This window comes from Leuresthes tenuis, unplaced genomic scaffold, assembly GCF_036924035.1.
Source record: "Leuresthes tenuis unplaced genomic scaffold, fLeuTen1.0.hap1 SCAF_13, whole genome shotgun sequence".
Lineage (NCBI taxonomy): Eukaryota > Metazoa > Chordata > Actinopteri > Atheriniformes > Atherinopsidae > Leuresthes > Leuresthes tenuis.
This window is the reverse complement of record NW_027325367.1, coordinates 12,631,060-12,645,864: the sequence shown is the minus strand read 5'-3', so window position 1 is coordinate 12,645,864 and position 14,805 is coordinate 12,631,060. Positions and strand designations below refer to the sequence as shown.

Here is a 14,805-nt window from a genome sequence, read left to right as displayed (position 1 = left end):
CAAAATGACAAAAATTGTATTAAAAAAAACACGTTCATTCTAACACGGGACATTTTTGACCCAATTATGGAAGAGTTTAGGGTCCTGTCACTCGATGCTACTCAGGGTTAAAATAAAAAATAAAAACTGAGCACAGAGTTGAGGCAGGTACCAGTAAGTGCTGTCAGACTGGTTGTTTTTACTTATATTTCAGATATAGGTTTAAAAAAAAAAGAAAAAAAAGAAAGGATTTACTACATAATCCTGTTGTAATGATAGTCTTGAGCGAATGGAAAATTATTTATGTTCCGTTTCGATTTGGTATCAGTGTAGCACAAACCCTCTATGAACATGTTTGACATTATTTGAATGGGTTTTGAAAACTTTCTCAAGGTGAATTGCAAATGAAATCTTAAACGTGGCTGACGAATTGGAGGAAAATTAAGACCAGCTGAACTCCCGTCAGTTTGGACCACCAACAAGAAGACACACCGAGCCAGTGTTATTTATGTATATATTTAACATTTATTTCGGTTTAAATGTGGTTGCAATAACAACACAATAAATAGATCCTTGGTGAGATCACAGATCACAGCAGTTTTGGATTCACAAGAAATAATACTTAGGGAGCATTCACAGTTACAACACTGAACAGCTTAAAACAACAAAGCTCATTTTCACATGAAGCGATAACTGGCATTAGTGAAGAGTATGGCAGGTAGTGGTGTCGGAATTTGTTTACCATACTGCATGTACATGCTCTACAAACCTGTATCACATACAAAGGACATAAATGAACGTTTCATTTCCATGTTAGTATACTCAAATTTTTAGTTAGTGGCATATTAGAGTGCAAAAAACGTTGATCCCTTCTTCATCCATTTGTAAGTATAAAGCTCAGACTGAGCTGTGGTTTGGACAGGCAGCTTCCCTCCTGTAGTTTATGATTCAACAACATTCAGTAAGAATTTCTACATTGAAGAAGGGCAAAAACACAGCGTAGGCTGCATCCTGTAGTGCAAAGTGATGTCATGTTCAACCTCAGCCTTCTGAAGAACGATGACCAAAAAAACAGTAGGGGAGGGGCGGGTTGAGATATGAATTAAATATTTAATAGACAAATGAAATCTTGAGAGCAACATTTCTTTAAGGATTATTATATATATATAAAAAAAAAAACTAAAAAAAAAAAAATAACTGAAGAAAAAACAACTGGACATTCTTTGTAAAAACAGAATGCAAAAATAAAATGAAAAAATATTTCTATAAAATACAAAGAGCTCATAACAAATATGACGTCAAAAAGAAGATATTTGGTCACGTTTCCTGGCTCTACCAGTTGTTTTGGATTGAGCAGAGAGAAGAGACGTTACAATGAGGAAATTAAAAGGGACTCACTCGTGTCATCTAAAACTCAAACTAAGACAACAAGGCAGCTTTCAGGGGGGGGAAGAGAACGCTTCCATTGTAAACAATTTTGAGACTTAATTTGATGGCGGAGGATCTAAAAAAAAATCATCTCTGGTAATTTCCTCAAAGGTTTGAAAAAAAAAAAATATCTTCATGACATATTCACAGTGAAACATACAAACTATATCAACATCATCTTTCATTTCTGCCATGTTAAGCTCACAGCACAGAGTGACTCCTTATTCCTTGGTACAGACATAAAGCCAGCTCTTTGTGGATTAACATCAACAGTTTGGCTTTTTCAGATGACAGTCGGAGTGAAAAAGCAGCCCTCCTCTCCTCTCCTTGTAAGCGTTTAGTGGTAAGGCAGCCTGCATGCTGGAGAAGCTGGAACTGTTGTCTGATATCTAAGGCAACCAATGAACTGAGAGCAAACCTTTTCTCACCCTTCTGCCTTTTTGTGAACGGAACATAAACTCGTCAGCCTACCTGATGATCAGGCCTACCTCTAAACAGACCACAGAATACTGACTTCTCGGCTCAACGGCTTGCGTCTGTCTCACAGGATGCTCAGAGTCTTTTGTGGGTCACTAGGTTTGCCTCCAAGTGATGCATAATAGACTTGGGGTGCGTTAAGGTTTTGGGATTTGTGAATTCAGAGAGTGAATGTGGAGGGAGCTTGAGCAGATGAGGCTACTCGAAGGTCCAGACCTCCAGACTGTGGATGTTGAAGTCCTGCTGGGAGGAGAGCGGCTGGTTGTTGAACGTGGCACATTTTGTGGTGGTGCCTCGGTACAGTTCGGCATCCAGCCAGAGACCCAGCTGACCGCTGCAGAGGAGAAGGCAAACACAGGAATGCAGTAGTTAGAAAACCCTTCGCTTTTCCGCGGTTCAAACAATGAGAAACGTTTCAGTTTAAGTACACACCCTCCTCCTCCCATCTGCAGAGAGTCAGTGTTGCCTTTCACAAAGTAAGAATTCTCCCCCGTCCAGCGGTAAACCTGAAAATATGCAAACATTATGTCCCGTCTTCTGAAATTCAGAGATACAGTTGGACACCAAACCCGTGCTCTTAAACTGACGGAGCACAAACCTTAATTTCAGGGCAGAAGCTAAAGAGGAAAGTCTCTCCGGTGCCGTAGCAGTGTTCGCTCACTCTGAAGGGATGAGTTGAGAATGCCCCAAATATCTGTGAAAAGAGTAAATCTAAATATTAAATTTCAAATTCTTGAAAAAAAGAATCATAACCCTGCTTGTGTTAAAGAACTTATGTAAATTTTTTTTTCTTTTTGGTTTCCAAACAGCACTAGCTTTTACTACTGTCAAACAGTTATTTTCTATATCTATACTCGAGTATAAAAGTATGGTGCAGACACTTTTGAGGGTTGTGATCGTGTATATATAAACGCGCTAATAATCTAAACATGCTAATATGCTATTAATACCGACTGCTGTAGTGTTGAAAACTAATAATCAGGAACAACCTTCCTTGCTGGAGCATACTTTAATGAGGATATGTAACGGCTACTCACCAACTGCACCGTCCACAGGGACTTTTACAAGTGACCTGTATTTACCTGCTGATCCATGTCTTTGATGACCAGTAGCACAGGACTGTCCACCTCTGCCAGGTTCCTGTAAAGAGTCTTCAGACTGGTTCCATGTTTCTCAGTGCTGTAAGCTATTCTCCACGGGTATCCCTGCACGCGGGCTGGCAGGCGACAGGCAAGCTGGAGGGAAAAAAGAAGAAGACTAAGAAACAATGGACAGAAGGGAACATGACACAACTGTTCTCAGAATTCAAACGAAGTCCTTATAATAAAGGGGTTGATTTACTTGGGTTAGGAATCTGTGTCGTGTATTTTTCACGATTACCTTCTCAATATGCGTGTCTTGCAGCAGATCGCTGCTATCAATGAGGATGGGAAGTGCGTCCACAGACAAGTCTTTGTCACAGCTGCCAAAACTCTGCCTACGTTTAGCCTCATCAATGGTGATGATCTGGAGAACAAATATGGGGGTAAACAATGATAGAAAGGCTGAGGCCAAAGTGCAAAAAGGACTAGAATAATATGTGAAGATGTCAGCAAACAGTGTTTACTCTGTGATGCACAAATACAGACATGGGTGTGTGTGTGTGTGTGTGTGTGTGTGTGTGTGTGTGTGAACTTTGCTCGATTTCCTCACCTCCCAGCTGCAAGACGCAGGGTCACTGAAGAAGTTATCGATCATGTCCAGCTCTTCTTTTTCCACCACGACAAAACCCTGCTCGCGAGCTTCATTCCCGTAAACATCAGGAGACCACTGAACGAAAAATGAATAGAGACCGTGCACCCTGGAAAACCCACACATACACACAGAGTATATCTATACAAGGCTGTATCACAAACATATTTCACTTTAGAACCAAACCACCATTAAAAAAAAACAAAAAAAACAAACAAAAAAAAAACTGCACCTACAGATTACAATATATATATATATTTATTTATTCATTTGGGAATAGAGTCTCGTCAGCATTTCACCTTTCCTGAGGCACAGCAAACCAATACTCTGGCTGCTTCTCCCGGCTCCCGAATGAGTGGGCAGGACTGGAAGTCATGCCAATGACAAAAGACTTCCTCATTGGCTTTCCAACTTTGAAGCAGAGGAACATAGGTGGTTTTTTGCTTTTGTCCTCAGATGAGAGAAGCATGTCTGATCCAAAATATAAAAAAAAAAAAAAAAAAAAAAAAGAGAAAAGAAATTAAATTAAATTTACCACACTTTGGGGGCTGTGCAACACATCTAACAGAAATATCTCAGAATAATAAATACATTATAATGTGTAATCTGTACCTTCTATTGGAGCCTGCATTCTCTCCAGCAACCAGGACTTCATCTCTGCCTCGTAGTTTTTCTTCCGTTTCTCCTCCTCGCTGAGTTCGTCCCCCTCTGCTGGTTTGTCTGGGCTTTGTCTTTCCAGTGCAGACCTCCCACCAACCTCCGAAGCCTCCTTGAGACTCAACTTCTTGATTATGTCGTCATCTACACTCTTTAGCAGATCTTGGGGTCGTTCAGATTTGACATCTTTGGTTTTAGTTACCTGTTGGCTTTCAGGTTTATCATGCACGCCACCCTGTTTTTCAGTCTCTAAGGAGGACTCTCCATCCTCGATGGAACTGTTCTGAGCTACACCTTCGTCCTCCTCCTCATCCAGCTTGCCTTTAGTTTGGCCAAGCATCTGCTTGTTCTGGACCGTTTCCTGGCTTAGACCACTTGGTCCTACAATGTCATGATGGACTCTGGCGACAGTGCCGAGTGCAGTGGAGGATGTCCCCTCTGCTTCCTCTGTGCTCCCATTGACGGTGGGCTCCAGCTCAGTGAATCCTTCGTCGGATGGAGACTTCTCTGTCTGCTCACCTTCTGTACTCCCTGGGGTTAAGAATGGGTTTTGTTTGACAGAGCCTGGGTTCATTTAAGCACTAATTATACAATCAACTAATTAGCTCATCTTTAAAATGTCAAAAAACAGTAGAAACAAGAGGACAAATGTTACAATCAGAACATCTGATTTCAGGCTGAACCGCCATCAAATCAACACCAATATCTACTTGTTAGAGAAAACCTTAAAAGATGTAACCCAGAAATACTACCAATCAAGGAAACAGATCTCAAACATCAGCATTTGGTGACATCTCACCAGTTTCAGAGAGGGTAGATTCAATGTCATCCAAAACTATTGGTTGTTTTGGAACCATAGCTTCATATCGGCTGAAGGGGTTCAGTTCTCGCTCCGACGGCAGCTGCTCCCACTCGCCGGGCCTGTACACAGGACACAGATCCTGGGGTAGATCTCTGTGAGGTCACGGGGCGCCACACATACCACGGACGAGGATGGGGGGGAAAAAAAACAGAACAGGGGAAACAAAGAAAAAGAAAATGTCCAACAGAAATTAACATGTCACATGTAACTTAAAAAGAACAAATGTGATGAGAAACAGAATGATCTGAACAAATCAAAAAGCTCAAAATGAAGACGTAAAGATGTAAAACTGGCATTGCACGAGATTAAAACTTTTTTATTTATTTTTTACGCAATGATCAAATTGTGTGGATGAGATTCGGTGTGAACAGAGAAAGCAAAGAACGTAGATTGAGGGGAATGTGGCTTTTCAAGTGGTTGGCAGACAGTTTGGATCAGCAAAATAGAAACGGGAATGAGGAACAAGAAAGAAGGAACAAGGGCTGAAGTCTGAAGGAACAGTTAGAGAAGAGGGAAGTGCGGCCGGTGAGATTGTCGGGAGCCCTTACGATGGCAGAGCGTCTTTGAGTTTCATACGCGACACGTCGTCGTACAGCGCCACAGACACCACCTCCTCCATGGGGCAGATGAGGCCGTACTCCTCGCAGCCGTTCTCGATCACCAGCGGGTCCGACTTGTGGGGGTCAAACATGATGTTGTTGGGTGTCACTATCAACACGCCTCCAACCACTCCCTGAAATGGGAGGGGGACATGAGAAGGCAATACTCAATGATAATGATGATCTAACTTTATCCAGGACAAAACCAATAGGAGGTGTTCAAACTCAAACCAGGTCAATACTTTAATCATAGATTATGAGACTTAATATTCATTAACAAATAGTGTCTTCTTTCGCATACAAAATGACAAAAGTAATTAAATCTCATTTCTAAACACTAGTAAAAGATAATGACATAAAATAAATGATCACTAATTTACGTCTACATTAATCCCCGATACCACCGAATGATCCAAAGCTTCTTACCATGCCATCAGTGAAGAATTTGCAGCTCATCTTGATGAATCTAACCGTTGTTGGGCTCTCGTCCTCCGAGTTTGGGGAGAGCTGACGGCGGATGGACTTTGCTGACCGGCAGCTTTGCGTGCTGTCCTGAAACACGTCGGAAGAACAAATCAGAGGCGTGTCATGCTTGTTTTTTTTAGAATATCTTGTCCCATAAAGCGAACTACGAAAAAAAAAAAAAAAACAAAGATTTGATCCATATGTAAAATTTTCAAGATTAAACTAAATCCGATTGTGAATCGTGAACATGAAAGCCATTATTCACATTAATACTGCCTCAGATTTCTAGAAAATGTGGACAGTTTGTTTTCGGTAAAGTCTGAAAAGCTCCACCGTCCTTACTTGACTGCAGGGTTTTTAATCAAACATTTCATCAAAACCAACAGTAAGAGCAGTTGTGGGGTAGAGGGCTGTCACTTTTTCCAAAAAGAAGTTCAAACTAATTTGAAATAAACAAGAAATTCTTCAAAGGACTTCAAATGTGCTGTAGCTGACTGTGCTGAACAGCAGGCAGTCAAACGACGCCGATTACCTGAAGCTGATTTGATTGTGTGTGGTGCTGCTGCTGTCTCACTTTGGTGGTAAGACAGATGTTGAGTAAGCAAATTTCGTTGTTGTACGCTGAGACATTTTCTCCGTTTGATGTTGGCTAATGGCCTTACTGTACCATGTATCATGTAAAATACCTTGGCTTAGTATTACTGTTACTGTTAGCAATTTCTTTGCCACTTTTGTAGCAACTTCGCAAACAACATTAGCTTATTTTAATGATATTAAAGCACCCCCTGTTGGATCACAAGGTGCGCTAATTTTAACAGTCTGATGCATCAGTCTAAAGAGTACCGACACTGCAAAGTTACCCCACATTTTAAAGGATAATCAGACTTTGAAGAAAAAATAAAAACCCTTAAAATATGAGCATTAGGCTACCAGGACCTACATGTATTCTGTATACTAAAGCATAACACACCAGAATCTCAATGCAGCGTCATGAGTCTGGATTTACTTACATGTGATGGGTTGTCAGACAAGCCGTTAGTTAAAGAGGGATCAGATGAACTGGGAGACTTTAGGTCAGTTTCGGATTGGCTCAAATCTGGAACAAACAGCTTCTGTAACGATGGACAGCCGATGCTCAGCAAATGCACAATGAGGAGAATGAAACAACACTGCAATACAGTCGGTACTCTCACCTGACCGGGGTAGACGCTGCGAGTGAAGAGCTTGTTCAGCTGCACCAGCTTGTTTGGGGTGATGTTGAATTTGAGTGCTATGCTGTTGAGGGAATCATCGGGTCCCACCTGTAACAAGAGATACCGTCTCTGAGGATTTTTATATATAAACACGCGCACAGATCAAAACACTGTACGAGGCAATCCCCAACCTTTCTGTTAATAGGTCTGCAGCATGTTAACTAAAAGGTGGAGTCAGTGTTGTGTTACTTACAATAAACTCCACGGTCCCTGGTGGCCTCTTCTTTTCCATCTTTGTCTGATTGTTGCTTTTACAGCCATCACCTGAATGAACAAGGGAAATAATAATATTTAAAAAAAAAGAAAGAAGAAAACTGCTAAAAACAACACCTAAAACATTGTTTAGTTGTTAGTTTAGTTAGTAGTTTAAGAGATGGAATCACCATCCGGCTCAGGCAGCATAAAGAAAGATCCTTACTGAGCGACTCAGTAGTTTTTCCCCTGTCATCATCCAACTTTAAGACTCAGCACATGCCTAATCAGTTATTGTAAATACACACATTAATAACCCAACTCTTGTTGTAGACGTAGAGTTTCACAGTCAGCATTTTCGTCCTACAAGAACACCGAGGCTATTAGTGCACCGCTCCCTGGCTGCCTCATTATGCCGCTGCACTCTATGGAAACAGAGGCCATGACTAAGCATTAGACTTCAAAACTCCAGGTCCAGACTGCATCAAAGACAAGACCGCTGCCACTCCTCTGAAATCTATACTTCATTCATCGAGTGTGTACCGGGCAGTGTCTGATACCAGTCTTTGCATGATATGGCAAAGGGAGCCGTCTTTTATTGCAGTGCAGAGCATGAAATTGGCGGTGTATTGTGATAAGACCAGATTATTGTAGCCTGCGATTCAGTACATCACAGTGTACACAGAAGGCTGATCCACTGCACATTTGACTGAAGTTCATCATCACTGTTAATATACTGCGTGTGATGAGACTAGACGCTAGAAGCAATCTCTGTAACACGGTGCATACATTTTAGAATTTAGCAAGCACTAAATACGGAAAAAGGTGCGCAGGTCTGAATTGCTCAGATTATACTTTAATAACGCCAGTTATGATGATCTTTTTTAAAGATGATACAGCCATAGACTTTGGATACAGATAGCTGGTCTAAAATTAGTCTTACTGACCAATTAAAGCTGTTATCTTTTCCACCTCCAAGGATCATACTGAGGGACAAAGAGGCTGTCCTCCTTCCTTGGGCTATATAATAGGGTGTATGTTTTTAATCTGATCTAAGACTTGCAGCAACTCTTTGTGCCCACAAACTTTGTGAATAAAGCGCCTTCGGTGTCCCCATTCATTGCTAAACAGCACAGGATAATGGTTATGCAACTTCCCGTTTAAAACTGCTGAGGTTGTTTAACTACAAATTTAATTTCACAGACTTTCACAGACTAATCATTGTAAATAAGAGAGGAACATCTTAAACATTGATAGTGAGTGGAAGATTCGATATAGATTGTCATTTTCTTTTTATAAGCAATAAAGGGAACAGAAAATACCCATACAAGTGAGTAATATAGTGTCCAATAAAGCTTGAATTAAGCCATTACACCCCAGTTAACTCGTATTGCATTTAATGGAATGTTTTGTCTGAGCTGCACTGTCATGTCGCAGCAGTTTTACAAAAAACAAAAAAGAATACATCTGGTTTATCGTCTCAATTTTTGGAACTGGACAGTTGAGGTGGTCAGCTAAGCCACGATTGTTACTGGCTTTTCCGTACCCTGTTCTTCCAACCACTAACTTAATGAAACCTGCAGCAGAGACAACAGAGAGGCTTACATCAGCACCTGCAGAGCCATTTCACACAGCTGAGTTGGTAAAGCAAGACGTCAAAGGAGGCTTTTAACTAATCCTCAAATCCACTACATCATATATTAAAGACTTTGGACTATTTAATGGTTATCTGGAGGCTTATAGGAATTTAGGGGTACATTCACAGCAACATCTTAGATAAGGTTTTCTATACAGACTCCTATGAATGCATGAGACAACTTTCTCACCCAAACCTGCAGGTGACTTTGCTGTTACTCTCTGTGGGTCCGTCCTCTTGTTGGGGTCGCTGTCACGGGAGATGATTGCCGGGCTCTGCTCATTTGGACTCTTTTCTGATTGGCTCTGCTTGAGCTGCTTCCGCCTTTTCAGCCTGACAGGACGCAGGAAAAAACAAAACAAAACAACTCTAATATCATTTGAACTCTTTCAGGTTTTATATACTGTACTGTTTGCACGGTGTGGCTGCAGAAGATTTTTCACAGACATGTAATACTTGAAATGTTCTGCACCTAAATCTTCAGATTCTAATTACAGTCTGGCATATTCTGTAAGCGGGCAGATCCCACAAACTTTACTGACTGCTATCTAAAACTTGTGTTTGTCTTGATTTTGCTGCGTCAGCTTTAAATGTTTGCACAGGCTGGCTTTTTCTCCCTGTTAAATCATTGATAAGTGAGGGAACGATGGGGGTGCATTAAAGGAGAGCATTGCAGTGCACTGGAACCTGGGGTTAGTGGTGCAGCTCTCAGAGGGGATCCGAGTATGTAAGAGTAAGATATGGCCCAAATGATTTATGAAAAACTTTGAGGGATTGAGGCAATGCTGCCCTGCACAGACCCGGGCAAAGACAGCAGAAACAGAACAATTGAAGAGGAGCATCGTAAGCGTTGAAGTGCTTTAATGGAAGGAGAGATTGGGTCAATGAGTCTGCAGACGGATGGAAACTCAGGGCTCTCCTCCCATAGTCTTAAGTCATTCTCCCACTTTAACCGAGCAGCATGCATCTGGTAGTGAGCTCAAGAATCTGCAGACACGCTCTCCGCAGCACCATCTGTTTCACTCGGGGGCATTTCTCAGATCTCAGATCAAAGTCTCCCCTTCATCTCAGCTTCTTCTCTGACTCTAACAATCAGTGTGTAAACAGCTCATCCATTTCCAGACGAATGTTCCGGACAGCAGATTTTTTACCAAGGAAACTATGACTTTTTTAAATCCCGACTTAAAGGTAACGCTAAGTTGTCTGTTCCAGACACAAAGTAACTTAAACTCGTGATCGGTCCCAATAGTAATAGAGTTCAACGTGCTGACTTTCTCTTTGACTCTTCCCTCTTGCAGAGCGTGAAACAACTGATAAAACCAGATAGAAAAGACTATCGTGGCCACCAGGTTTGAAATATGAAGCCAACGAAGAAGTGCTTTTAAAAGGAATACCGCAGCCAGCAGCTGGCTCCAAAACATCTCCCATACTTTCATAAAAAAAAGTCACTCCCTCCGATCCTCCTGTGGCACATGCACGGTCATTCTGAAATAATTCCATAATCAAACAGAAAAACATCAGTCTTCAAAGAGACTCATTTTTGTTCAATCACCTTTTATCACTTTTACGATTTTATGAACTCAGAATAATTCAGAGTAGGATATATGCATCAGGTTACAGCTATAAAAGAATTTCAAAAATCTGATTCGTCTATACAACTAAATCATCTACTACTGCAAATTCATGTTGTGCAAATAAGGAACGACTGCCATTTCCAACTCGAGTTTCTGATTTCAGGGTTCGTCGACTCAGTTCAGAATTTGTCAGGCCTACTTTCTGGAAAACAGTACCAGGACCAAGAGATGATGAAACTCTAAATAAAAACTAGGTTTTTCCACTTTAACATTGCGACCCCAAAGAGACCTCACAAAAACACCACCTGTTATGTGCTTAATATAATGCGGCATTTATGAAACAAGCGGCTATGGCTACGGCTCTGTGATTTATTTATTTTTTGTTTATTTGTTTTTCCAGTTGTGCAAAAATGCTCAAGCTGAGCGAAGCTGCAGGACAAACAGTTTTGCTCCAGCTATGCCACTAATTCCCCGGTGAATTGCTATTTATGCGGTTGAGCACTCAGCCTAAACTGTGCTGCTTTTAGGCCATTCCCATCTTATTTTGGGTTCGTTTTTGATGGAAACCAAACGCCTCGTGTTGGATTTTCCTATCAGACGCTCATTGGTTTTCCCTAAGACTCCAACAAACCTTATTTGGATCAGACATTTTTTCGTGCTACGGCACATCAAAAAGTGCCTCGTAGAATCCTGACAAAGTGGCAAGAGAGATCAAATGTAAAAAGAAAGAAAATGTTAAGAGAGTTTGATTGTTGAGACCTGCTTTCACTTTTCAGTTCAACGGTTTAAAATAATAAAACATAGGAAAAACTCCCAGTGCGTTATCACTTTTACTGGGACTGTGTGCATGTGCCTCACAACAACCTTTGCTCTACTTGTCAGGAAGCGGGGCAGCATACACCACAACTAACAGGAGACATAGTTATTAATTTGTTAGCCGTGCTGGACGATAAGGCCTATTTCTGTTCCTGACGGATCCACTCTCTGTCCAAACACACAGTGTGGCAGCTGGGCTTTACAGTGGTCCTTCTGTCGCCCGCATGAATCCGATGATACGCACTTTGACCTTTACCTTCAGGACTTTTATCCACCTCGATTGTTCTGGCGCGAGTTGCTGAGTTTGAAAGATATCTGCTCGGGAGACGTTTTCCGTATGGTAGTCGAGGTCTCTTTACTGATAGAGATTCAGATCCAGTTGCTCTGGGAAATCCAAAACCTGTGTTGCAACTAACTGTTTTGCTCGTCACGCTTGTCACAGTAATGACCGTCGCTTTAGATTCCTGATTCAAAGAGATACAAATGGAATGAAGACAGGCTTCTGGCAGGTTTTCAGCGTCTGTCTAACTCGACTGTTTAGTTGACATTACCATCAGAAAAGAAGGAGCAAACTACTGGTTACATCCCGTCACACATTTGGAATAAAAATGATGCCATGAGGAGTATACACTCTTCCATCTGCACAGTGATAAGGTGGATGATCACACCGAGGATTGCAACTCACGTCGAGTTCTGCCGAAATGTTTTCGCACTCTGAGCACAGCAGGCCATCTAGTTCCATTATGTGGAGTAGAAGCCAAACATCCTTATTGTATTCTGAAGCGAGGATCAAGGCTTCTACACCCGTTCAAGAAAGATTACACGGCAGGACATCCCTAAGTTCCACTCATCCACTTTGATCAGTCAAACACGCAGCTGTACAGGACGTCTGACCTGTGTAGACGTCACAGGCCGAGGGCAGCAATTTGCTGATAGCCTGATGAGTTCTTGTCACTCTATTCACCAGAGCCGCGATAAGCCTCTTTCCACACATTTCCCAATATCTCGTTTCACAACGCTGCCAAAATCTAATTTTAAAGTCAGCATCGCTCCAGTGACTGCATGAACACTGACGCATTACGCTGATTAATGAGGCCTTGTGAGGTGGGCACAACTCAGCGATGGGTAACTTAATTGAGGTGGGAATGTACCGGTGGTAAATGTACCTCAAAAACCTGAACGTCAAGACACAAATGACCAGGCAGCACAATGAAAAAGCCAAAAGCTGTCACGCTATGGCCCAGATAAATGTTTGTTTGTCTTTTTTTTATTTTACAGTTACACATTGTGATCCGCTGGCTTCATAGATCCAGAGAGATCCAGGGTTGACATCCACACCGACATTCAATGAGATTTACAGCAATGGAGTGATATATAGGAGGAATTATCCTGGAAGAAACCTAACACTGCAGCTGGGCTGTAACCTGAGTCAGGACTAAATTTGTTTTTTTTTTGTTCTTGCTGCTGATAAATCAGCTTTGTCGATACAACCAAAGGTTGCTGAGCACCATGCATGAAGGTTTGCATCCTGTTCTGTAACAATGACCATGTTTAGATTTTCTTTTTCTTCTTCCAGCACATGACTGCTGAGAATTTGAGATGCTGCGTGTTGCACAAAACGCCAAAAGACTCAAAGATAATCGCTTTGCTGCATGTGATCTGGTGCTTTATTACTAAATATCAACGTGGCTATCTCTGCATGGTTTTAAGCACAAACAAGTAGCAGATAACAACAAATTAAAGCAAAAGACACCGAGGCTGAAGTACTGCTCTGTGGCAATTTCAAAGCACACACACACATAGTCCCTTACCTGGAAAAATATCCCGGCTTTCTGTCTCTCTTTTCCATCAGGCCGAGGTCCTAAATCTGCATGCAGTTACAGTTAGTGCATCCATACAAGCATCCACCCACAACCACTCCGTATGTCCAAGCCAGCGGACACAACTTCGGGAAGATCACCTCTCACGCTGTGATCTCACGCTTCCTTCTCCTCCTGTGAAAATAAAGAAATAAGCTAATTTGAAAGCTCTCGGGTTGCCTCCTCCCTCAAACAGCACTCACTAGACTAATGCCCGATCGCTGAAGTCATAAACCCCTCAGCTGAAGTGGAGGGCGTTGAAAGCATCCCATAATAAGCACGTCAGGTTGGGCAGCTGGCAAACCTAAAGGGTGGAAATGCACCACCATACAGCCACATCTGCTCCTAGTTTTCGGGGGGGAAACGTGTGTTTTGTTATGCAATATGGCAGAAGCCCGTGTGTCTATTATTAGCAGTAACAGTACGGGAATCCGTTGGATGTAAACAGTCATACCAGCTGTAAGATACCCGCTAACATAACAGGATTAAGCTGGAATTGAACGAACAGTCGCGCGCGCGCACACCTTAAGGAGCAGAAACTGGACAACTGCAGTTTATTGCGTTATATAACAGGTAAATGGCTAAACGCAGAGAGGGGAGGGGGGGCAACATTTGCAAGCAACATTGTCGCATTCAGCTAAATCCATAGTTTGCAATGGCTCGCCAAATGGCAATTCCTCCATGCACGAACCGCTGACCAGTCTTCCTCCACCTTTTGTGGTGCAGCAACAACAAACAGACTGATGTCCAGCTCTGCTGGTGTCGAAGCCGTGTGATCTGACACCTTGTTCTGAGCAAATATAAGCACAACGAACAAGGTTCAGACTCGCTCTGGCTGACTTGACAGCTGAGGCTAGCCGTGCTAACTAGCCACTTTGTTTACAGACAATAGCAACCCGGTGTCGGCGGTGGGAACAATCTTGTGATCGGTTCGTAAACCTTCTCACTTACCATGAGGCATTCCTGTTCATGCAAACCTGGCCAAAACGCTGACGCTAAAAACCGATGTGAAACCGCACCGTTAAACACTGAATTTAACATGAAAAAAAACAGGTAGTTGAGATTGATCACATACCTTGTGTGCATCCTCGAACTGCTTCATGAAAATTAAGCCTCCTCCCTTTGAAACGCCCTCTGGTGTTACGTGCAGGGTTAAAAAAAGAAAAAAAAAAGAAGAAAAAAAAAGAAAAGAAAACACAGGGACTTCGCCATTTTCTTAAAGTACTGACAAATGTTTTGGAAACATTAGCTTACCTTGATGTTTCCTAAGTTGTGGT

At 42.0% G+C, this 14,805-nt stretch overlaps 1 protein-coding gene across 4 annotated transcripts; it reads right to left on the bottom strand.

Moving 5' to 3' along the window:
* Positions 1-1,161: 1,161 nt before the first annotated feature.
* ncoa7b (nuclear receptor coactivator 7b) lies at positions 1,162-14,647 on the bottom strand. Of its 4 annotated transcripts, none has more exons than XM_072361828.1 (17): positions 14,604-14,647; positions 13,481-13,663; positions 9,470-9,612; positions 7,645-7,715; positions 7,392-7,499; positions 7,209-7,310; positions 6,160-6,285; positions 5,683-5,867; positions 5,072-5,226; positions 4,228-4,803; positions 3,915-4,086; positions 3,577-3,724; positions 3,265-3,390; positions 2,967-3,119; positions 2,483-2,578; positions 2,317-2,390; positions 1,162-2,218 (listed from the first exon to the last, which is right to left on the bottom strand). In XM_072361828.1, the coding sequence occupies exons 2-17, from the start codon at positions 13,516-13,518 to the stop codon at positions 2,083-2,085; spliced, it is 2,409 nt and encodes an 802-aa protein (XP_072217929.1). In that variant the 5' UTR covers positions 13,519-13,663; positions 14,604-14,647; the 3' UTR covers positions 1,162-2,082. The 4 variants fall into 4 exon arrangements, with proteins under 4 accessions (XP_072217929.1, XP_072217931.1, XP_072217932.1 ...); XM_072361830.1 differs by having other exon boundaries at positions 4,228-4,794; XM_072361831.1 differs by having other exon boundaries at positions 5,072-5,193.
* Between the last annotated feature and the right edge of the window lie 158 nt (positions 14,648-14,805).